The sequence below is a fragment of the Astyanax mexicanus genome, chromosome 8 (genome assembly GCF_023375975.1).
Source record: "Astyanax mexicanus isolate ESR-SI-001 chromosome 8, AstMex3_surface, whole genome shotgun sequence".
In the NCBI taxonomy this organism is placed as follows: Eukaryota; Metazoa; Chordata; class Actinopteri; order Characiformes; family Acestrorhamphidae; genus Astyanax; species Astyanax mexicanus.
The window spans coordinates 26,791,082-26,816,278 of record NC_064415.1 but is presented as its reverse complement, the minus strand read 5'-3'; the positions used below and the strand labels follow the sequence as shown (position 1 = coordinate 26,816,278).

General features: G+C 36.7%; 1 protein-coding gene across 4 annotated transcripts in view; it reads left to right on the top strand.

Annotated features, from left to right (window-relative positions):
• Positions 1-25,197, top strand: part of kcnip4a (potassium voltage-gated channel interacting protein 4a) — a 261,287-nt gene that overhangs the window by 167,920 nt on the left and 68,170 nt on the right. The window contains exon 1 of one of the 4 annotated variants that reach the window (XM_022678320.2): positions 18,360-18,853. The exons of the other annotated variants lie outside the window; for them this stretch is intronic. Within the exon in view, the coding sequence (XP_022534041.1) occupies positions 18,742-18,853 (112 nt within the window). The 5' untranslated portion in view covers positions 18,360-18,741. Of the gene's footprint in view, positions 1-18,359; positions 18,854-25,197 lie in introns of those variants that run through there. 4 annotated transcript variants of the gene reach the window in all.

The following is a 25,197-nucleotide window of genomic DNA, read 5'->3' as shown; positions in this document are numbered from 1 at the left end:
AATTGGAATATAAAAAACATATATGAAATAAACTGCTTTAATGGCTTTTTAAGGTCCACATACCAGCTCATTTACACTAATGGCCATTTCTTTTTTTTATCACAAAATAATGGGGCTATATTGAGGTTGTCACATCTCAGCCCTTTTCTTCCTTTCTTGGTCCTTCTTGTTCTTGTCTTGCTTTTCTGTCGGTCAGTTTTTTACAGCCTGTTTTGTTTTCTTCCCTATTGGCTCTTTAAGCACATGGCTCTGTTTTGTTTCTCTTTTGTCTCCGCCCTAGCCCTGCCCTAGTCACGGCTTGTCATTATTGTTCCCACCTTTGTCTCATTTGTATCCCAGCCCTCTCGTTATCTTCTCCAGGTGTTCCTTGTCTGTGTCTGTTTGTATGTATACACTCTGTTTTCCTTTGTTCTTAATTGTGCTTTTTTTTTTTGACCCACAGTTGTGTTTATCCTACTGCTGGTTTTGTACATATTCTCTTTGTTTGTTTGTTTGGCATCTGTTTTTGTTTCTGCTTTTTAAGCTAGCCTTTTGTTGTTTGTTTTATAGTCTTAGTTTTTGCCTCTTTGTTTAATTTTCTATGGCTTCAATTAGAAGTGTCTGGCACTTGCCTCCCGCATCCGACTTTCAGTGCTTACAGAGGTCAGCAGAAATGATTTAGGTCATATCCATTATTGTCTGGTAAGTGGATAATGTATAATTATGGTGACAGGCCTACCATCAGACCCTCATATTCATCTTCTAATAATAAAATACTGCAGCAAATGCGACCATATATAACCATACATATTGCATTAAACCGGTATAATTCAGCTTTGAGGACAGGTCATTTTCATCTTTGATTTGATTCACATACATGATTTGCATAAAAGTCATTTATAAACAGTGCATTTTGATGCATTAACTAGTTTTAATATGACTGTAGTTAATAAGCTCACAATATGTATTGTAGCAGGTAGAATATCAGCGCGTATTTGTATTATTAAATTATGCTGGGGTGCTCAGTCTTTCCGAAACATGAATTTCTACTTCTTCATTCATCTTGTTGCGCCAGTAAGCCCTGCATTGTGGAGATATCATTTGCTCATCCGCGTACGCTGAGCTGTAACTTCTGTAATGCGCTTTATAAACACCTTCTTAATAGAAAACAGAGGGCTGTCTGTGTGTGTGTGTATGTGTGTGTGTGTGTGTGTGTGTGTGTGTGTGTGTGTGTGTGTGTGTGTGAGCGAGCAAAGCAGAATTAATCCTTCCATTGTTCTCCAGGCACAGTTCTTCCAAAGCATATGAGTATAATCCTTTAGTTCATACTCACCTACTGTCTTCTGGTACAAAACCAAAATGTTTTAGCTCTTTTGCATGCTGTAACTATAAAAAAACACAATAACATGACAAAAAAAACATTGTTATTACTGTGACATTTTCTTTTAAAGTCAAAAGAGCGCTGCATGTTTATCTACACAGATTTCTCTTTTAAAAAACTAAAGCACTTCCGTTTATTTACAGGAAGCTTAGATTTCCAGTTTTCCACTAAGGCTTGGTGCAACAGCATTAGTGTTAGCGGCTAACCGCTAGTGCTAGCCACATTAAGCGACTAATGTCGTCTGACAGCGCCACTCTGAGGAACCCTGAGTTGAGCCAGGACGATTTTAGCTAGCGGTTAGTGGCTAATGCTAAGGCTGTAAAGCAGTGTTAGCCGGGGTTAGCAGCAGGCTACAGGCCGATAATACTCACAAAGCTGTACTTTAGTGGAGTGGCTTTACTGCTCTTTTTAACCTGACTGGTAAAATTCATACATGCACCGGATTATAAGGCACATTGGTGATTTTAATTGCACCTTAAAATTGTATCGTATGTTTAAAAAATATATGTAAAACATATGAAATTCATGCCCTCTTCTATCTACTGTATATTTTACTTCCAAACATATTTCACTGATTGGAGATTTACAAATGTATGTTTTAGTAAGGTTAATTATTTTCAGGTTTTGGAATTATTTGCCTAAATGCCTTAATTTCCTTAATGGTAAATAAAGCATCCATCCATCCATCCACCCACCCACCCATCCACCCATCCACATCTCCAGCTCCAGCTCCAGCTCCAGCCTGGTTGTGGGATCTATACAACTTGTGTACGGCTGATGCACGGTGTCCACATATATTTGGATTTCTGTTTTTACATTGGAATTAATACAGTGTAAAATACTGCACTTGTAACGCCCAACCATCCACATGGCGTACCACTAAAACCCCTTGGCAGAACCTGAGCATCCTTAGACACCACAACAACCACCTGGGATACCATAGCTACTGCCCAGCAGCCACCTAATAAAGCCTTTGCAACTACTAAACAACATCATGATATATGATATATACCTGAAATACCATAGAAGTCACCTTGACACACTGTTGCATCCATCAGGCAACCATAGCAACCACCTGTGATACCACAGAAACCACTTAACACCATAGCAATCAATCATCTTGGATTCCAATGCATCCTCCTAGAAACCACTAAGCAGCAACATAGAAAGCACATGTGATACCATAGCTACCTCCTAACAACTTCTTAATGCCTGGGATACCACAAGAATCACCATGGAAACCTATTAGAACCGTGTAGTAACAGTTTGGAACAGTGTAGAAGCAGCACACTTTTGCTGTGTTACATGTTGTACTTTCAGAGGGCATTTAATAGAGGAAACATTAACATCATAATTTCACATTTAAATTAGTGCCAATGATGCCGTTGACAAGGTCAGAAGTTAACCGTGGTAATTTCAGATCAAGACCCACACAGACCTCTTCTTCACAAAATCACAGGGTGTCATTTCCACTGACGTTTAATAAGACTGTTTAATGGTCCGTACAGTTGTGATACTGGCTTGAATGCGTCTGCTTTGTGACATATTTCTCCATTATCTGCTAGTTTCAGTCTGTTTCTTTTAGCATTCTGGCTTTTCTTCAGGAAAAGAAATGAATATTTTCGTCCCTCTGTCATCACTCGCTTCACCCCTATTAGAAGAACTTTCCGTGGAGCTCCATTAATTTAATAGTTTGTAAAGTAGTGTTTTCTAAAGGATAAAAAGACTTTCTGTTTTTGCTAAATCCATTTAATAAGCTGAATCTTTTTTAAATGTGATTTTACCACTTACCACTTTAATTAAATATCCTTTTATCAAGTTACAGTGTGATTTGAAACAAAAAACTGTTTAGTAATTGACAATAGCTCTCTTAAAAAAACAAAACAACATGGAACAAAAACAATGTCATAGTTTGTGAAGCCATTTGTCTTTAATTATTTTTAATTAATTTTAAATGGACACTAGTGACGCTTGTTTTACACATCAAAATATATATATGCAAATTGCTTGTTTCCAACATAACCTATTCCTATAATCTTATAACCTATTTTTTTTTTTTTTTTACAAAAAATAAATAAATAAATAAACGGTGGATAAAGATAAGGACACCTTAGGTGCTTTGTAGATAAATATAAATCTAATTTAATTTTATATCTATAAAAATACCTTAACCTCACCTAAAATCACTATAACCTTAACCCTAAACTAAACCAAACATTATTGAGAATCAGTTTTACAACAGTGTTTCCACTTCTTTTCAATAATAATAATAATAATAATAATAATAATATTAATAATAATAATATTAATAATAATAAGTGCCACCATTTCTTTAAAATCGTATGAAAAGTCATGTATTTATGATTGCAAAACTCTGCAGAGGGCTCTTAATTTTAATTGACATATACAGGAAGTGGTGACATCTTCCTATCTCTATACATCTGACAAGAGGAAGAGAGAAATAAGAAAGACTCATTTTTTCTACTAAGAATCTTTCTCTGCTACTTGACCCAGAAACTAATTTAGCGACGCCATCTTGCTCACTGTCCGAATACCAAAGGAGTCAAAAGAAGTCAATTAAAATCCTCCTCTAAGTGGATTTTGGGGTGAAACTAAATAAATAACACAAGGCTTATACTTTTCCACACATCTAATTGGCATACGTTTTAGAATTCTACTGTTTCCTTACTGTTTAAACTACTAAGCACTGCCACTATGATCGGGATATTGCTTGTTCTAATCCTGGTCATGCAGCTTGCCGTCAGTTGCCGGAGCCCTGTGAGAGCACAATTGGCCTTGCTCTGTCTGGGTGGGTAGATGGTGCTCTTTCCCCTCATAACTCCAAAGGGTGATAACGATCAGCACAAGGCATCTGTGAGCTGATGTATCGGAAACCAAGTCAGTGTGCTGGCTACTTGGCAATGCTGCATCAGCAGCAGTTCAAAAAGAGGCAGCGATTGGCTTCACATGTCGGAGGAGGCAAGTGCTAGTCTTTACCCTCCTTGTTGTGGCATCACTAGTGATGGTGAGGCGCAGTGCGGGCCTGACACAGCTGCTGAAAAATGCTGTAGTCAACACTGTACTACACTATTTGCAGATAATCTACAGAAGGCTATACAGTCTGTTATGAATAAAGTGAATGTATAAGGCAGAACAGTGGTGAATCACCCCTTTTTATGACAACTTCTGTTCAGATGTGAAACTCCCTGGAGCTGTAGAGCTCAAACGCAGTGAGACACTATCTTTTAAACAGGTCTGTTTCTCTGGGGAGTTCCTTCAGGAACTCGATGCACTGTGGTGCAGCCATTTGATCAGCAGCATAGATGGTCTTGGACAGAAGCAAGCGTTTATCGACCCCCCCATGACAATAGCTGTCTGCACAGCACAGGCAAGTATTGGGATCCATTTGATGTAAATAAAAGCAATTTAAGAAGGAACATAGTTAAAGAGAAGAAGAGGCTTTGTGGGAAGTAAGGCCAGAGTAGAGCACAGTATGCTGTAAAAGAAATAAACCCTTTGGGAAAGCCCTGTGGGAAACCATGAAATATTTTAATTTGAATAATTCTTCTATTAATACTAAGTATTGCAACATTTAAAGTGTACAGAACATGCATTTGACAGCGATATTGCACTGCTGCATGTTCTTGTGTGTACTGTTATGTAACATGCGGGGGTGTACGCATGTTAAGCAAGTGCGGCTTCACCTGTGTTGCCAAGATAGGAATGAGCGTCTGACTGTTGACTGTTGTCAGGGTTTTAATCATTTAGTGGTGCACCTGTATTTTCCGCTGTTAAGAGAGAAACAAGCCAAAAATTTACCTGAACACACCTCACTTCGAGACCACTACACCCATCAGTGTAGATATATTCACAAACTCTTTTGCTATTTAAGCGGCGCAGGAGCAAAGTGTGAAAATAGACTGGCAGAGAGTAAGATAGCAATGAGCTTTGCAACACGCCTTGCACAGGGTGTATTATAGTATGTAATCAACCATAATTTGCAGGACATGCATTGTCCACTGACAAAGATATGAACAATCTATAATTTTAAGGGTAGATTAATTTTATCAGTGAGAGATAAAACATCAAAAATAAAATCCAGAATATCACATTGTATACATTATATACATTTATTTGCATTTACCGCATCAATGGGAGAATGGGTGTAGCCATGTACCGTAAAAATTCTGAGTGACAACTTTTTCCCTCCGCCAGGAAATTAAAAATGGGTTGTGACTGGGTCTTCCAGTGCGACAATGACCCAAGACATGCAGCCAAGGCAACAAAGGAGTGGCTCAAAAAGAAGCATATTAGCTAGTGGTTAGTTGCTAATGGTAATGCTCTGGCCTTGGTGCTGGAGAAATTTGGGAATCTAAGCTTACTGTAAATAAACAAAGTGCTTTACTCACCCAAATAAACAGTTTTCTAGATTAACATTCAGCACTCGTTTGACTTTAAAAGAAAGTCCTTTTTTATTACAGTTTTGTTTACTTAGCTTAGCCTAAGTTTACTACCCACCACCACCACCAAGCAACTAGAACTGCTAAATTAGACGTTCTTTATAGTGTCTCTTAAAATGCGCCTTATAATCTGGTGCGCCTTATGTATGAAAATAGACCAAAAAATAGACGTTCATTGATAGAGCACCTTATGATGCGGTGCGCCTTATAGTGTGAAAAATATGATAAGTCTTGTTTGCCAGAGAAATCAAATACTTATTTCTCAAATATTTCTCAAATATTATATACAAATAAATGTATATAATTTATACAATGTGATTTTTGTTTTACATTGTATCGCTCACTGTTAAAATTAACCCACCCTTAAAATATACTGTTTATACCTTTGGGCAAACTTACAAAACCAGCAAGAGATTAAATAATTATTTCCTTCACTGTAGCTTCGTTGTTAGCGTGCACGACTACAGCAATATTAGCATCACTACCACACTTTTAGAATTCCTACTTATTGCTACCAACTGCTGGCCAAGCTTAGCATCACTAGTGTGTAATATTATTTAGCAGGCTGTTTGAACTGTGAAAATAAACAGCCTGCTAATTAAAAACTTACGTTTTTAAAGTTCTCTTTCCAAACCTTGTGAAGAGCAAAGCTCAGTTATGTTAATCAAAGCCCTATCAGCCAGTTTTACAGAAACACATATTCAAGAACTATTACTGTCCCTTCCCTATAGAGCTTCTCTTTATACCCTCACAGGTTTCATTGTGCTTTCGTCTCACAGAGACGCTTCATCTTTACCGTTGTTGCAATTTCTCATTATGCTTTCTCTGCTGCATAATAGATCACCCCTCGTCATCTCTTCATGAATTAAATGTTAAAGGTCCTGCTCAACAAAGTTAAGCTGCTGATCTAATTATTCTTCTCATATTTTAATTGATTTGTGTAATGTAGCGAGAACATTGCTAATCACTGATGCTGGTTGTATTGCTGATGTCAGTAACCTTGCTTAGTGACATTAGCAGTGTTAGCCTCTGCTGTTCTGAGTTGTGGCTCTGGTGTTTGTGGGCATAGTTTGAGAATGGCCAGGCTGTTGACCTACAGTACGCTCACACCAATTGATTTGTATAGTGATGTTTGGACAGCCACAGCTGTTAGAGCGCTCATGGCTGTGTGCTGTACGCTGTTTTTTTTTTTCAGCTCAGTGAAGCGTGCCATTGCTTGATTGTTTCAGTATTGACTAAAACTGGCAAGAATGTATAATATCAGTTTTTTCTCTGAATAAACAGACTTACATCCTAATCACTGACATTTTGCCTCCAGACTGAACTTCTTGCCTAGCCAAATAGAGAGATATGGAGTTTAACTTCTTGTAAAACTTTTTCTTTCAGCTCTTTTTGTACTTTCTACACACTTTGCTCACCTTATTCCTCAGAGACACCTCTGTCACACCTGATACAGGCTCTGTACTTTAACAAGGGTTTTGCCACCAAGTATTAGGGTATTTTTCTCTCTATAAAGCTCAACTAAAATCCTTTAATTTTCCCCAAAATCTCCAGTGTGCCTTATAATCCTTATAGTCAGGTTGTAAGGATCAGTAAAACCACTCTGCTGAAGTACAGCGTTTTGCAGGAGTTTCAGTTTAATTGAAGTAACATTAGCAGTAGCCACTAACCGCTCTTTCCCCGTTCAGAGGTGAGTATTATCGGCCTGTAGCCTGCTTCTAACCCCAGCTAGCACTGCTGAAGCAGCATTAGCATTACCCGCTAAGCGCTAGCTCTTTCTCGAGTATATCGGAGTATAGCAACCTCCTGTCACACCTGATACAGGCTCTGTAGTTCAAACCCCAACTCTTTCAGTCAGTGCACAAGCTCTGCCAGACTTAGCCAATCACAGACAGTTTTTTGCCCATTACATCTAAACCTCTTTTGTTTTTTTTTTAACTCTGTAATGGCACATCACTGGAGTTTCTGTATCTCTAAATCTGTATGATGATTAAAAAAAAACGCATATTTTCAGAAGTACAAGATCATTTCTATGCTGAATTTGTTCTTCGTATCTCAAAAATTATGACATACATGGATGTGCACTTTTGCTTGTTTATAGAAAAAAAAATTGACTAACAACATTTTTACAACAAAAAAACGTACATTTGATCAAAAAGCTGTTTACAGGTTCATTATTCCCAATTATTTAAGAGTTTAATATCTCGAAAATAGTGGCCCAAGTTAACCAGACAAGAAACAATTGGAATAATTTACAAGACAAGTACTGTAATTACACTAAGTACTGCTAATAATGTTTGAATAATGTAATTGCTGAATAATACCACATGAACAGGCACGTCACTGTGTGGACATGCTGGAAATCCTCACAACTGTCTCCCATTTACTTTTAAAACAAAAATATGACCAACGCCCCTCTCAATATCAATATTACACAGCTAGTCAGATTCCTAAAGCGCTACTCCAGCATGGATGCGGTTGCTCAAAATGATATGATGATGGCATTGTACTCATCAGGAGAGGCCTTAGCTAGCTATGGGCATTCATCTTTTAGACTAATATTACTGTCATGCTGTCAGAGGAAGAGATTTTCTGCTGCATATTGGAAATTTGCCACAATCAAATTGGCAAACAGTAAACAGGCATCTCAAGATCCTGTAGAACATCTGGCACATCATCTCTCCGATTGCCTGTACAGGACATTCGCAATTGATGCAATTGATTGGTTTCTGCAGGCTTTTCAATATTATCTTTTATTCTCGCACCCAATTTACGGTCCATTTCTTGGTTGTCAGGGTGCATTTAGGACAGAGCGCTGCAATTGGACATGCACTCACCCTCAGCCAGACTCGCTCCGAGTGTGCTGGAGGAGTTTTGTCAGAAGGCCCGGTGTTAAATCGACTGAAACAACATGCTCAGCCGCGAGCTCCTGATTCAGTATGCTGATTGTTAAACACTCGTTCAGCAGGTGTCATAGAGTTATTAGTGTTGTCATTCTAATTTGCTCCTCAAACACATTAGGCACACGAAACTGGCTGTGCCATTACTGCCACCTCTGTTTGACTCATTTCTCCGAGCACAAAGCCGGGCGCTCTCAGAGGAGCTGTCTGCCGCCTCTGTCGTCTCAGACACACACACAGTGCTGCAAATCAGTGTTATCAGGCCAGCTGTCCTGCTCTTCAGCCTTACAGGTACAGCCCAGACAATGGTCACCCTTCAACTCTTTCACACACACACTATCTAACCACTGACAGCAGAACATTGCGTTGAGTTTAGAGCCCAAAGAAAAGTGGATATAAAATATCAGTTTATCTCATAGAACATTCACTCTTGGCAGTTCTGTAGAGCTGACTGTGCAAAACAACTAGCATTAAACCATTAAACAGCATCTTACACATCATATAGATTTTTTTTCTTATAATTTCTGTTTACATATTGTGAGGGAAATTGAAATAAATTGTTTTTAATGGGTTAACAGTTCCAATTTCCCTCACAATGGGAAATCGGAACTATTAACCCATTTAAAACAATTTGTTTCAATTTTATTTAATTCAATTTTATATAAACAATTTAGCAATCTGCATATTTATGTATCCTCCAAGTTGCACACATTACTCCGTGAGACACATGATTCTATACACACCTAATTATGTTTTTAATGGGACAGTACTTGAACACATACAGTGACACAATGAGGAAAATATTAACAATAGGGATCTGTTGTATGACAAAAACCAGACAAATCTGATAAAATTCTTTTTTCTTTTTCTCGGTTAGCCATAGCATATTGCATGCAATAATAAAATTCTAAATAATTTTTCTAATTCAGTGTTTTGTCGATGCCAAAAGTATCGTGAAAATACCATGAAATACCATGATATTATTTTACAGCCATATCGCCCACCCCTAGTGCTTAATATCATTATTTTATTTTTTGGCCTTTTTTTTGCATTACAGTATTGCAATGTAAGAAATGTAGAGCATAGGGTTACTCCTAAACAGTTTCCACAAATTAACAGAGAAGAAAAAGGTTCTGAATGTCAGTTTTATTGAGCAATAACCTCAACCAAACGTTTCCTGTAGTTGCAGATCAGACCTGCACAACAGTCCGGAGGAATTTTGGACCATTCCTCTTCACAAAACTGTTTCAGTTCAGAAATATTCTTGGGATATCTGGTGTGAATTGCTCTCTCGAGGTCATGATGCCACAGCATCTTCATTGGGCTGAGGTCAGGACTCAGAAGGTCCAGAAGACGTATTTTCTTCTGTTGAAGTCATTCGGTTGTTGATTTACTTCTATGTTTTGGGTCGTTGTCCTGTTTTTCCTATTTTTCCGTTGATGATGGCAATCAGTTCAAGCCCCGAAGCAGCAAAGCAGCCCCAGACTATGATGCCCCCTCCACCATGTTTCACAGTTGATCCGTTGATGAGGTTTTGATTATGGTGTGCTGTGCCTTTTTTATCCACACATAGCGTTATGTGTTCCTTCCACAAAACTCAAATTTTGTTTAATCTGTCCACAGTATTTTTAGACAGTACTGCTGTAGAACATCCAGGTGCTCTTTTGGAAACTTTAAACGTGCAGCAATGTTTTTTTTGGACAGCAGTTGTTTCAGACTGTGTTTGTCTATTGTTGTGACTTAGATGAAGATCAGAACACATTTATATCATACTCAGTTATATCTGGCTGCAGTGTTTTAGGCCAGAAGTGCAAGTTGTTATTTGCTTTACTGCAAAGCATGACGTTATGCTCGCTCAGAACTGCAATTCAGTAGCTTTGCAGTCTCTCTGCTGCCAGTATTTTACTTTTGCTTTAGAGTGAAATTCTTTACAGTGTATGTAGTGCTAGCTATAATTTTACAGTTTTTTATTGGCAACTAAAGACCCAAATATTTAAAGTACACATGTTTATTGCAAAGAATACAGTATTAGAATGTATTTAATTATACACAACTTGCTCTAAGAAAGCTGGAATAGTTTGTAATTTATTAGCAGAAAATTAATATTCTTATTATACAGTAATATGCTGTAATCTTTTTCCACTTTGAATTGCGGAATATTAAATGTTATAGTGCTTTTTTGACAATAATTTACAATTAAACTTACACCATTCTGTTTCAGAAATGAAATATGGTGGCTTTCAAGATGATTTTAATTGACTGACCCATATATAAGTTTGTTACCATAAGAGAATGCTAAAATAACTAAAGTATGCAGAGTAGACATTAAAAAAATCAAAAAAATTCTAAAAGCTCGGTTTCATATCTTTATTCCCATCTTAACCTCAGACTGTAGTAAATTATATTCTTACAAACTTGCTTTTATACTGTATCAAATGTTCTTACATATGGACCTTATGGCTTCTTTAATAGTAGTAGAAACTATGGTGTTGGATTTTGTGTGTGTATGTGTGTAAGAGAAACTGTGTGTGTGTGTGTGTGCTCTCTCGTGCAGCATTGCTTATGCAGCTCTGTTTAGGGCGGCCACGGTTCACAGGCTTTAATTGCTTGCATTTCACACACTGTGGCTTTTTAAATATGACGGCCTAATTTCAATGTTTCCTCAATATTGGGGAGCTAAGCCGATTTGCATAGCATAACAGGTATCACTATGTGGCATGTAATTAGTCCCACAACGCTGTCCAACTGCTCTCACAACAGCTTAATGATGATCCTATTATAGATTCTTTCATGTCATGTATCTGTCATCAGCTTGATAAATGGCATGTTTGTGCTGCAGCTCTCCGTCGTCTGGGAGTGCTGTCCTTCAGGAGCGAGCTGCTGATAACTGGCTGTTTTTAATGAATTTTCACTGCTTTTATATAAATTATAAAATAAGGTGCAGAACGAAACTATTTTCTCAACTTTGTAACTCTATTAAGATAGTTGAGAGCCTAATCTCAACACTCCAGCCAGGAAATCAAGATTAATATGCAATATGTTTTACAATATATTTATTTTACAATACAAACAAATAATAAGTTTGCTGTATTAAAATCGTTTTAGTCTGTAGGAAAAAGAACTTTCAAATTAGCATAGGTTAGAACCTATTTGATAGTCAGACATATACATTCAAAATTTGTTGATTTGAACTTATAGAAAGTTTATTTTTAAAAAGGCAGAATTTTCTGTGTAGGTTGACAAAGGAGCGATTATTAAGCAATGACAAAATTGCTACAAGATACAATATAAATTCACATAAAAGCTCTTCTATTTACTAAGTTATGGATTAAACAGTCTGTAAGTAACAGAGTAAATATTGGATGACCCCCAAAAATAGTCCTGTACTAGTCCTACACTGTGTATCAATCTCTGCATATTGGTACTCATATTCTGGACTTAAACTTCTGAATTCTGGCACTGTTTTATAGGTAATGCATATTCTGAAGATTGTAACTTTTGTAATTCCATGTTTATATATATATATTTTATTTATTTTGCTGGTACCAGTCCTGAACTTCTAGTACCGGTAGTTCTGTAGGTGACCTGGAATAGAGCTCAGCTCCTCCAGCACCCTCTCTCAGGTTTACAGCCCGTCCAGGGCTGATAAGAAACCCCCCAAGGGCAGGAGGAGGCCTTTGACAGCAGACATAATATGTAATCTCTCACCGAAATCGATTTCCTCGCTATCAGAAATCGAAGAACAAAGAACCGTCACATCAGAGACATATTCCCCTGGTGGCTCGCGATAAGAAATCAGCCCATAATATGGCAGTTCTCCATCAGCCTAGTGGGACATTTTAGACATCACCTTCAAGACATCTTCTGAAGGGCGAGAACTGTGACAGGCTTGGGCCAGAGCAACAGGGGGAGCTGGCATTTAAGAATATCGCTTTACTTAATGATATTTGTTTAGTTACTGTTTTATAATGTGTTTTAAATCTTTTATTTTTAATTCTAATTGACCTCCCTGACCATTCAGCTCCCAGCCAGTCCCAGTCAATCTCTTTGTTTGTGTGCGTAGTATATGCTCTAACTTTTAGTTATTGTGCTATTGTGTTTCAATGCTTTCAATGTTACATAGTTCTACACTGCAGACTCTTATTCACCTTCTAACAAACACTCCTTTGTGCTTCTGGCTTGGCAATAATGAATGAATGAATGAAGTGTGACTTATATAGCGCCTTTCTAGAAACCCAAGGACGCTTTACAATTAACACGTTTTTACACACAAGCACATTACACATCAACTCTCATCCACACACCGGTGAGAAGCAGCAGCCAATAGCGCACAGCGTACTCTCAACCGGAAACGACCGTCCACCTTGAGGACTGGATCAAGCACTACAGCATTTACCCAGGACAGAGTGCCAATCCATATCTGGACACAGTCATCAGATCAATTTAGAGTATTCAATTTTTGGGCAATTTAGAGTATTCAATTTACCTGATCTCCATGTTTTTGGACTGTGGGAGGAAATTGGAGTCCCCAGAGGAAACCCACGCACACACAGGGAGAACATGGAAACTCCACCCAGATAGGGACTTGAACCCAAGACCCCAGTGCTGGGAGGTGAACATGCTACCGTTCCACCCATAATAGCTGATGATGGTGATTTAAGGACACCAGATGGCTCCCTGAACAGTGTAGTTAAATTAAAGTCTCAGAACTGGATTAGAATCAAAATAGCAGTTGCTACATTTTTAAAATATGCCTGGATTAGTCCAGATTCTGAGGCACTAGATTGGAAAGGACATGTCTAATCGTTCCATGCAAAAAAAATTGTTGCTACCACTACTGGCATCACAGATTTTCTGGTCTTTTAGACCCCAATTTGGTCGCTTGTAATTTTAGAATTCTATTTTAAACTGAGGAAACAGCAAACTATTTTCAAGCGATTCAAGGGATTTTTAAAGTACGTAATTTCCTGTTAGAGTGATTACAACAGCCTTGCTTCATTTACTTCATATTCAGTTGATTTAGTTTTTTCTTATTCTTCAAACTACAATCATTTAAACAGATCATTTTTAAACAGATCATTTTAATCATTTTAAAAGATTAAAAAAGCAAAATACCTGCAAAAAGAACAGGAAATCCAAAAGACCAGCAGGTGGCAGTAGACAGGTGTCTTGTATAAACAGTCACTGACCACTGAGATGGATCACTTAGAGAAAGAGAGAGAGAGGGAGAGAGAGAATCGCTATGGTTAGACTGAACTCGAGTAAATCTTTATGACTGCTTCCTTGTTTTTTGTTAGTTTTTTTCTGTAGTCTGTTTCTTATCTGCTTAATGAAGGTAATTGGTGTCAATGCAATTAAGGAGTTTGCTGAACATAATAGATTTTCTCCTCCTAATGTGTGCTATGATCAATGCTGAGGAATCACAGGGGAGCAGAATGTGTGTAAATTAAAATGTACGCTTGGCAGAAAGGCTTTTGGCTGGAGTCTGCACCGCTTTTAACTTACAGCTGGGAATTGGATCATAAATGAGCAAGACGTGAATGGTGGGAATTAGGGCTGCAGCTATCGATTATTTAAGTCAGGGGTCACCAACCTTTTTGAACCTGAGAGCTACTTCTTGGGTACCAATTAATGCGAAGGGCTACCAGTTTGATACACACTCGTGAAATTACAAATTTTCTCAATTTACCTTTAATTATATGTTATTATTAATAATTAATGACATTCATCTATGTGAAGACACAGATATCAATAGGCAACACTATTATTATAAATCTCTGCAAGTGTTTACATTTTATATTATATTTTAATATAATATTACATATTATATTACATTATATTGTATAATAATATATAAACTATAGGCTATCTCTAAGCTAATATTAATGTAATATAATCTAAAATTACATCAATGCAACTGTGATTTAAAAAAAAAAGAATAGCAACAAAAATGCTATTTTTAGACCAGGCCTGCGGGCTACTCATAAGGTCCTTGCGGGCTACCTGGTGCCCGCGGGCACCATGTTGGTGACCCCTGCTTTAAGTAATCAAGTACTCTACTGAAAAATCGATTCAATCAATTGAGTAATCGCATAAAACATAAAATAAGAGACTTCATAAAATAAGAAATTTTACTTAATAATGAATGACCAATTGGTTTAATTTTTAAATTTACAACATACATTTCCACATTACAAACACAAATAGAAATAAATAAAACACAAAATAGACAAACACCACATAATTAATAATAATTAATAATTTAATAAATTAATTAAATTATTTCAACTTCTTTTAAGTATTAAATATAGGGCATTATTCAATAATAAAGGCATAAACATTTGCTTTATGTTGTGCATCTTAGCTAAATGACAGTACAGTGAGTTCAGCTAACGTTAACATGTAGCTGAGTTTACTGATTATATAAAGACTGTATTAAGGCTAGAACTGGTCTCCGTTGTAATAAACAAACCACACACATTATGCAGTATTAATAATAATCAGCGCTCCACAGAGCTGTCGTTCTGCTGTTAAGGTACATTAATGTTAATCTCATTGATTTATCATAAGTTAAATTTACCTGTTCACCGCTTCAAAAACCTCCGCCTCCTCCACCGCGTGGGTGACGTATCACTAAGAGTGCTATTTCACATTAAAAGTCCGCGCTAAATTATGTGTTCTGCGTTTTAAAATTAATTCAACGATTCCTCGAGGCACAGAAAATTAATCAGGCATTACAGTATTAAAATCAACCACAATTCCCTTCTTGCTCCAGTTAACAAAAACATTCAGTTCAGTGTGCTTAAAAATTATCCTTTAAGCTTAGTATTAATATATATATATATATATATATATATATATATATATATATATATATATATATATATATATATATATATATATATATATATATACAGAGTCACTGCTCACCTCGTATCCTCTAGTTTTAAGGAGTTTTATTATTTGCTGAATAAATGATTCAGTACTCAGGAGCGTTTCTGGGCTCGTCTGTGGGATAAAGTGCTGTTCTCAGACAGGGTGGAGTGAGGGACGAGTGTGTATGTTAGCTTGTTATGCTAACTGACTAGCATAATCTAGCAAGCTGTGCTTCTTTGCCAGTGCTGTTTTTCACTGTGTGCTTCTACACAGCGCTCCACAGCGCCTCTAGTGGTATGGCGGTATGTGAAAAATGCATACCGGTTCTAAATTTCCCTACGGTATATACCATTTGAACCTGTATACTGCCCAGCACTAATGTCAAATACTGTCATTCACTGCCATGACTGATTATGTAATAAAAGTTATTAATTTAGGATGTTACAGTGTCTGATATCATAATAGTTAGTCTCACAAAACACTGTCTTTAATTCCTTTACATTAAACATTACACTGCATCAGGCAAAACATTAGAATCACCTCTACTGGTAAAGACAAAACTTTTATTTTTCCTTATCTACAATGGCACCTGTCAAAGGCTGGGGTATTCTACATTAAGCAGCGATTGAGCAGTCTGTTCTTAAAGATAATGAACGCTCATTAGGTTCTGAGTCAGGGTGGGCGATATGGCCCTAAAACAATATTATCATCAATAACAAGCATCAATATGCAAGTTGGTACATTTACAGTATACTTCAAATGTATTAAAAAGGTGTTTAAAAAATAAAAAATATAAAACCATATAACTTCTATTTAGATAAATGCAGATAAGAGTTTAATATACTGAACAAAAAAAGGATTTAATGTCAGACAAAATATGTGCTTAACCAGCCTACACTGCTCAGCCATAACATTAGTACCAAACATTAAGTAGCCTTATTTACAGTGGCATCTGTCAAAGGGTGAGATTTATTAGGTAGCAACTGAACAGTCAGTTCTTGAAGGTGATGTTTTAAGAGCAGAGCGACTCTGGCAAGAGCCAAATTGGAATGACTCCTGGCTCAGAGCAAACAGCAGGCAGGTCTCGTGGGTTTTTAGTTTTATGTGTGTGCAGTAGTCAGTACTTACCAAAAGTGCTCCAAAAAGGGACAAACAGGGAACTGGCAGACATGAAGGGGACATGGGGACCTGGATACAGATGCTACACTCCTTGTTCCAGGTCAGTGGGGCATTAACAGGATTCTGATGCTGTTATTTAAAGGTGAAAAAGTATATACATAGAGTGAATTGATGGTGATTGAGCTTTTTTTTTTATTTAGGCAAGAAGAAAAACCTAGTATAGCTAAATTGTCCTAATTGAAATTATGTCCCAATCAATCACCCTTAAATTACCCTTTAATATAATGCTGGTGTGCAGTAATCAGTACTTACCAAAAGTGCTCCAAAAAAGGACAACCAGGGAATCGACAAACATGGAAAATCAATAGAGATGCTACTATGCTCCTTGTTTCGGGTCAGTGGGGCATCAACAGGATTCTGATGCTGCTATTTAAAGGTGATAAAGTATATACATAGAGTGAATTAATAGTAATTGAGAAAGTTTTTTAGCTTTTTTGACATTAATAGGACAAGAATAGCCAAAAAAATGATAAATTTTATAATACTAAAGATGTTAGTTATTTCACAGATGAGGTTCAACAAAATAGTTTTTTTTATTATTCATTTAGGCAAGAAAATAAACATAGTATAGCTAAACTGTACTAATTGACATTGTGTCCCAATCAATCACCCTTAATTCACCTTATATAATACTGATATGCATAATAGTGCTCCAGAAACCGACAAACATTGGGGTGGGGGTTGGGTTGGGGCATGGGAATGTCAACAGAGATGCTATACTGCTTGTTCCAGGTCAGTGGAGCTTCAATTGGATTTTGAACATAAAAAAATTATTTACATAGAGACAGTTTTTGAGTTTTTCTAACACTAATGCAGCAAAATAGTTTTACAAATAATCCATTTTTATATTAGCAAAGATGTTAGTTGTTAATTCACATATGAGGTTTAGCAAAATTGTTTATATTCTTGCCTAAATGAAAAAAAAAAAAAATATATAGCTAAACTGTTCTAATTGGCATTATGTCCCAATCAGTCACCCTTAATTCACCCTATTTAATGCTGGTGTGCAGTAGTCAGTACTTACCAAATGTGCACCAAAAAGGGACAACCAGGTAATCGTCAAACATGGGGGTGGGGGGGCATGGGAATCTCTATAAAGATGCTGTACTGCTTTAGTAGTATTTTGAAGTTTCGATTTTACGTAAAAAATGTATATACATAAAGTCAGTTTTTTTTACATAGTTTTAAAAATAATTAATTAATCTATACTACTGATGTGAGTTTGAGAATATAAGCCTATAGCTAAACTGCCTGTTTAACCTAATGTTCCAATCAATCATTAATAATTCACCCTATATAGTGATGCTTCAAATGGTTATTTATCTGTTTAGATTTGATTTTCTCCTCTGAGTGGTGGTTAATTATATAGATAAAAAAGAGATAAATCCTGATGTGTGTGTATTAAAAATATCATTTCTCTATCTGTGTGTATACACCTTTTTCAGTCGACTCCTCTCCAGCTCCACCTCTCTCTCCTCCTTTCTCTCTCTCACTCGTTCCCGGCCCCTCCCCTTCGCTGGAACTCAGAGTGAGATTGCGCTCTCTCTCATAAGAGCACACTTCAAACTCACACAGCAGAGTGGGTCAAACTCTCCTCTCGTTTCCTCCTGCTTGTTTTTTATCTTCTCCTCCGCTCCTCGGAGCTTCTCGTGGCCCTTTCCTGCGCTTCTTCTATGATCCAGTGGTCCTGGAGTGGCTCTCTCATGCACATTTTGGTGTTTTCTCTGCTGTGACCGCACACGTGATCTACCTGACCGGCTCATTAGCAAGCCCTTGCTGGGGTGAAGTGGGTGTGTTGGAGCAAGGGGTCCCGCACAGCCTGGATTTGGGGGCCTGGGGGTGCCTGGGGCTGCCCGGCCCCTGCAAGTCCGCGGCCGAGGGCACCTGGGCACTGGGGAACTGGAGCGTGGAGGCGGAGCCGGAGCCAGGGCCCAAGTCAGGAGGGCATGATCCAGAGCAGGGGGTCATGCTGAGCACGTTGTGGGAGACGGAGGGGCTGCAGACTCTGGGCATTGTGGTGATTGTGTGCGCCTCCCTCAAGCTGCTGCATCTGCTGGGGCTCATCAACTTCTCTGAGGGTAAGAGAGGAAAGGGCTGGAGATAGGTGTTTAGACTTGTAGCGAGGAAATGAGATTTGGACACTTGCTGTCAGTAGGGTGCTGCCAATCATGGGTTCAGGAAAGGAGGTAAATCGTGTCACTGGTTCTCAGAAGTTGGATTGGGATTTATATTTGGGCTGACATGGTTGTTCCATTAGGTAGGACTTAAATATATGTTTGGCATGAACTTATGTTGGAATTGTGAGCTGATATCTAATATTTATTAGACCTTTTTTTCTAATGGCCATACAGTATCAGCATTTACAAATAGATAATAATAGATTTTTAATAGATTTTTATTCTGGTAAAATGTACAAATGCAGTAAAAGAAGATTCTTCTGGTAGAATTACAAATGGAGTAAAAGTAGATTGCAGCATTTTTGTTCAGTTTTTAGTGCAGTTCTCGCTGTATAATTAAAATGTAGTAAAAGTGGATTGCAGACGTTTTAGTGCAGTTTAGTGTAGTTATTTCAGTAGAATTACAAATGCATTAAAGGTAGATTGTAGACATTGTAGTGCAGCTCTTCTGATAGAAGTACAAATGGAGTAAAAGTAGATTGCAAAAATATTAGCGCAGTTTTTAGTGAAGTTTAGTGCAGTTCTTCTAATAGGATTACAAATGCCAGATATAATGCAAGTATATTGCAGAAATTTGATTGCAGTTGACAGTTCCAGTAGAATTACAAATGCATTAAAGTAGGTTGTAGACATTTTAGTGCAATTCTTCTGGTAAAAGAGCAAATGCAATAAAAGTAGTTAGCAGTTCTTCTGGTAGGATTACAAATGCAGTAAAAGTAGATTAACCCTTGTGTGGTGTTTGGGTTTCCATTTTTCATCAAATGATACAAAAAAATATTTTTTATAACTCAAACTCATTAGCATTGGCTCATTTTTTGTGAAAAACATATATCAAAACACTTTTTCGATAAACACACACTGTACAACACACACATTTATATTACATACAGTATGTTTGGCCAAGGGCTAATAAACATTGCTTCATTTGTACATTTGAAACTAATTTGAAACACATTTTCTACTCATATCTTGTGTTTAATTTATTTTCTTTTACATTTTATTAAAAAATTAATATAAAAAGAGTAGCACGTTTTAAAAGAAATGTAACATAAGAAAGGTAAAGGGCAAATATTAACCATGTAAGCTGTTTATATTGCTTGCAATTTAGGTGAAGCAAGCATGTGTAAAGCATTTTAATGTAAAATTGCTTAATTTTGCTGAATTAAATACAAGTAACAAAGTAAAAGAGTAACAAAAATATGAACACCACACAAGGGTTAAAGAAGTGCTGTTTAAGTGCAGTTCTCCTATAAGAATTCTGGAAAAAACAAGTGATATTGCAATTTTTAAACAAATGCAATTTAAAGAAATGTACACAGCAGACGAGTTTCTAGAGTTTGACTCAAGGCTCTACAAGCCCAGCTGGGTTTACTCTTAACACATGACACAGTGTATTTTACAATCTTTTTTACAATCTGGTCTCTTATAATCAGAAACAGAACCTGACAGATACACTTATTTACATATCTTTTATTGAAAAAACATTCCTAAAACAAAGGTTTGTAAATTATATATATTTTTTACAGCTGGGAAATTGGGTAAGTTTGGAATAATTGGAATAGAAGTAACAGTGTAACTAACAGTAAAACTAATTTGGACAGATCCCTTTTCTCAGATGCTAGAATATGCTTGTGTGAAAAATGTTGGGTGTTGTGTTGGTTGATGTTCAGAAAGGGTTACGGCAGTATATCATTGTTAGATATACTGTGGTATGAAATGTATGGTTATCATACCATACATTTGTTTAATATCGGTATTGGAAAAAAATACTGTCAGCAGATTAATAAATGATGAAAATTACCATTAACTGCAAATAAAGTAGTTCAAAAGGACTTCACCTCACTCACAGCTTTTTTTTATTTATTTAGTTTACAGATACTTTCATTATCAGCTGTTGGCAGGGCACAGTGATGGCTTGTGATTAATGTTTTGGAAAATGTTAGGAGTGTTTTAATTGATGTTGTAGATTAGGAGTAGGTGATAAACGCTGGCATGCTGGAGTCTTCTTCCACACTTAGAAGCATTGCAGATTAACAGAGGTTGTAAATACTTAAGATTTAATCAAACCAGTTCACAGTCCTGTCCAACCTTGTGCTCCAAATTTCCATTCTGTAATGTTCCACAGTGTATAGTGTACTGTATAAACAAAGCACTTTTAGGGCGCTGAGTGGTTCAGCAGTCTACAGTGCTGCCACTATGATCGGGAGGTCGCTGGTTCTGTTCCTGGTTATGCAGCTTGCCTTCAGCTGCTGAAGCCATGAGACAGCACAATTGACCTTGCTCTCTCTGGGTGGGTAGATGGCCCTCTTTCCCCTCATCAATCCTAGGGTGATGTGGATCAGCACAAGTATCATGTTTACAGGCAGAGTTGCCAGGTTTGTGGTTTTCCCGCAAAATGGGCTTGTTTGAAAATCCAGTCGGGCGTAATAATTCCGGGGTGGCGAGGTACATTTTTGGGCTACTTTTAAAAATGACTGTGGCCACCAAAAACAAAAAGTGGGTGTTGACAAATTGACACTAAAATCAATCTTCCTTGGAAGAAATCACCAGGTGATGAAAAAAAGAGGAGAGACGAGTTGATCAGGAGGGGCAAGAAAAAAGCAAGTAAAAGTCAGTCCTTTTTTTTTTTTGCTAATTATGTTACTATTAAATATTCTTGACTGGGATATAAAGCTGTTTTAGATAAAAAAAAACTAATAAAACACTATTGTTACAATATTATTAAAAACTTTAAGATAGATAGCAATACTGATAATAAATCCCTTATATACAAAATACTAAGTCGTACACTCATAGTTGTTTGGTCATTTGCCTTAAATGTGTGACAGACATATATTTTGGGCTAGTTTAAGCTTCTGATGGGTGGGTTTAAGACTTACTTTGGGCTGGATATTTTTGTTGGACCTGGCAACCCTGGGCCCAGGGCCACGCCTGCACTAGCATCAGGACTAGCATTGCCTGCATTCATATGGTGCAAGACTGTGCGCATGTCAGAACTCCCCATCTACGACTCAGACTTGCGCCTTCAGAAGAACAAGAGTGATTAACAGCAGTTAATCACAGAAAATCGTTGCGATTAATCAGATTAATTTTTTTAATCAATTGACACCACTACATTATTTTTATTGCCTTAATCGTTAAAAATTGCAGGCATTTTTTTGCACAGTCCCTCTGTTTTCACACGCTCAAAATTGACTGGAGGAACTAACACATCAACTGTATAATTATAATAATTATATTTTATTAATAATTGTAATAATTGTAGATAATTATATTAATATATAAACTTCAACCATATATATATATATATATATATATATATATATATATATATATATATATATATATATATATATATATATATATATATATACATATATAGTTGCAGTTGCTTTGAAGTCAATGACTGCCTGCAGTGTAGAACCCCTGGACATCAGCTAGTGCTGAGTTTCCTCCCTTGAGATGCTTGTCCGGGTCTTTACTGCAGTTGCTTGTTTGTGGATCTTTCTGCCTTCAGTAACGTCTTCAGTAAGTGAAAACTCTGCTCAGTTGGTCAGATGAGGTCAGATGGACAGTTATGTTTATTTCATTTTAACAAGCTAATGGGTTTCTTTCTTCCCATGTTCATTATGTATCTGTATAGTGCAGCACCATCTGATCAGTTTTGCAGCATTTGACTGAATCTGAGCAGAGAGTAGTGATATCACATTTCTTACACAAATGCTGTTCAAAGTAATGTACACGTAATATTACATAAAAGCTACATAAAGAACAGGGATTAAAAAAACTTTAAAAAGAAATATATTCTGAGAGAAATTGGCAAACTATAACTATTATGGTAGCTATACGTGCTAGATATTAACCACTCTTGCTTAAGTTATCTAGATGTTTTAGCTGAAATTAGCTACATGTTAATTGCTCTAGCTGATACTAGCCAGATGTTAACTGCTTTAATTGGAAGTTAGCTACGCTAGATGTTAACTGCTTTAACTGATGTTAGTTAGATTTTAACTGCTTTAGTTGAAGTTAGCTAGATGTTAACTGCTTTAATTGAAGTTAGCTAGATGTTAACTGCTCTAGTTGAAGTTAGCTACTTGTTAACTCTTCTAGCTGATGGTATCTAGATGTTATCTGCTTTAATTGAAGTTAGCTAGATGTTACCTGCTCTAGTTGAAGTTAGCTAACCTATATGTTAACTGCTCTAATTAAAGTTAACTAGATGTTAATTGCTGTAGTTCATGTTAGCTGGATGTTAAGTGCTTGAGTTAAAGTAAGCTAGATGCTAACTGTTCTAGTTGATGTTAGCAAGATGTTAACGGCTCTAGCTGATGTTAGCTAGATGTCATTTGCTCTAGTTGAAGTTAGCAAGATGTTAACTGCTTTAATTGAAGTTAGCTAGATGTTAACTGCTCTAGTTGAAGTTAGCTACTTGTTAACTCTTCTAGCTGATGGTATCTAGATGTTATCTGTTTTAATTGAAGTTAGCTAGATGTTACCTGCTCTAGTTGAAGTTAGCTAACCTATATGTTAACTGCTCTAATTAAAATTAACTAGATGTTAATTGCTGTAGTTCATGTTAGCTAGATGTTAAGTGCTTTAGTTAAAGTTAGCTAGATGCTAACTGTTCTAGTTGAAGTTAGCTAGATGTTATCTGTTTTAATTGAAGTTAGCTAATGTTAACTGTTCTAGTTGAAGTTAGCTAGATGTTAACTGCTCTAGCTGATGTTAGCTAGATGTTATTTGCTCTAGTTGAAGCTAGATAGATGTTAACTGCTCTAGCTGATGTTAGCTAGATGTTATTTGCTCTAGCTGATGTTAGCTAGATGTTATTTGCTCTAGTTAAGCTAGCTAGATGTTAACTGCTCTAGTTAAAGTAAGCTACTTGTTAACTGCTCTCACTGAAGTGAACTAATGTTAGCAAGATGTTAACGGGTTTAGCTGTTGTTATAAATTTATGTTAACATCTCTTGCTAAAGTTAGCTAAATGTTAGGGCTTTAGCTAATGTTTGATAGATGTTAACTGCTCAAATGCGTGTTTTGCCAGCATCAATCAGCACCCAACTCCAGCATGGTTGTATTGCACAATGCTCCTTCTGCCTCCAGTCTCAATAGCAAATCATATAACAACATACTGCTCTGGAAAAAATTAAGAGACCACTTTAGTTTCTGAATCGGTTTCTCTGATTTTGATATTTATAGGTATATGTTTGATTAAAATGAACATTGTTGTTTTATTCTATAAACTGCAGACAACATTTCTCCCTAATTATCTCCCAAAATATCGTCATTTAGAGCATTTATTTGCAGAAAATGAGAAATGGCCTAAATAAAAAAGTTAATATTTGGTGGAATAACCCTGGTTTTTAATCACAGTTCTCATGCATCTTGGCATGTTCTTCTCCACCAGTCTTACACACTGCTTTTGGATAGCTTTATGTCACTCCTGGTGCAAAAATTCAAGCACTTCAGCTTGGTTTAACGCAAAGAAACTCATAATTTTTAGTGCTATTTTATTTATTTATTCCAGAGCTGTATATACTGTCTTTTTTTTTTCAATAAAATTTTCAAAGATAAATAAATGAGAAAATGAATGAGATTATAAAATCATGAATCCAGCACTGTCAGTTAAATCAAGACATATGTACTGTTACACTTCTAGTTGCTAATAGTCATTTTGATTAATTTGGAATATTTTTTGTGCTTGTAATAAAGCGCAATACAATAAATCCAACAGTTTTTGGAACAGCGCACTGTCAGGCTTCCAGATTATTCTGTGTCATAGCTGTTGTGTTTCATTTAAATGGGTAATTTAACATCATTAGACAGCAAGACCACTGCTTGCCAAGGTGAGCCAAAGCTCAGCTGGAGCTTTTAGCCTCCTGCCTGAAGTCGTCAGGCAGAGCTGTTTGTTTTCTCAGTCAGGCTTCACCCTCAGCACACAAAAATAAATCCCTATCCCTGCCAGAGGATGTAACCTGATAACTCAACCTTATCAGTTCTCTTACAGTTATGTTTCTACAAAAGCATAGTTTTATTAGGATTAGCAGTTTTTAAACATTGTACAGTACTATTGTTTTTCTTTTATGTATGAACATGAGTGCATTCTATGTATAAAATTAGCATTATTTGGTCCAGTTAAAACGGACTCTGGTTCATTTGTGCCTTTAGTGTGGTTCGATTGAACAGGTGTGAAAAGAGTAATCGTACTCAGGTGTGGATCAAAGGAACCAGAACGAGACCTGCTA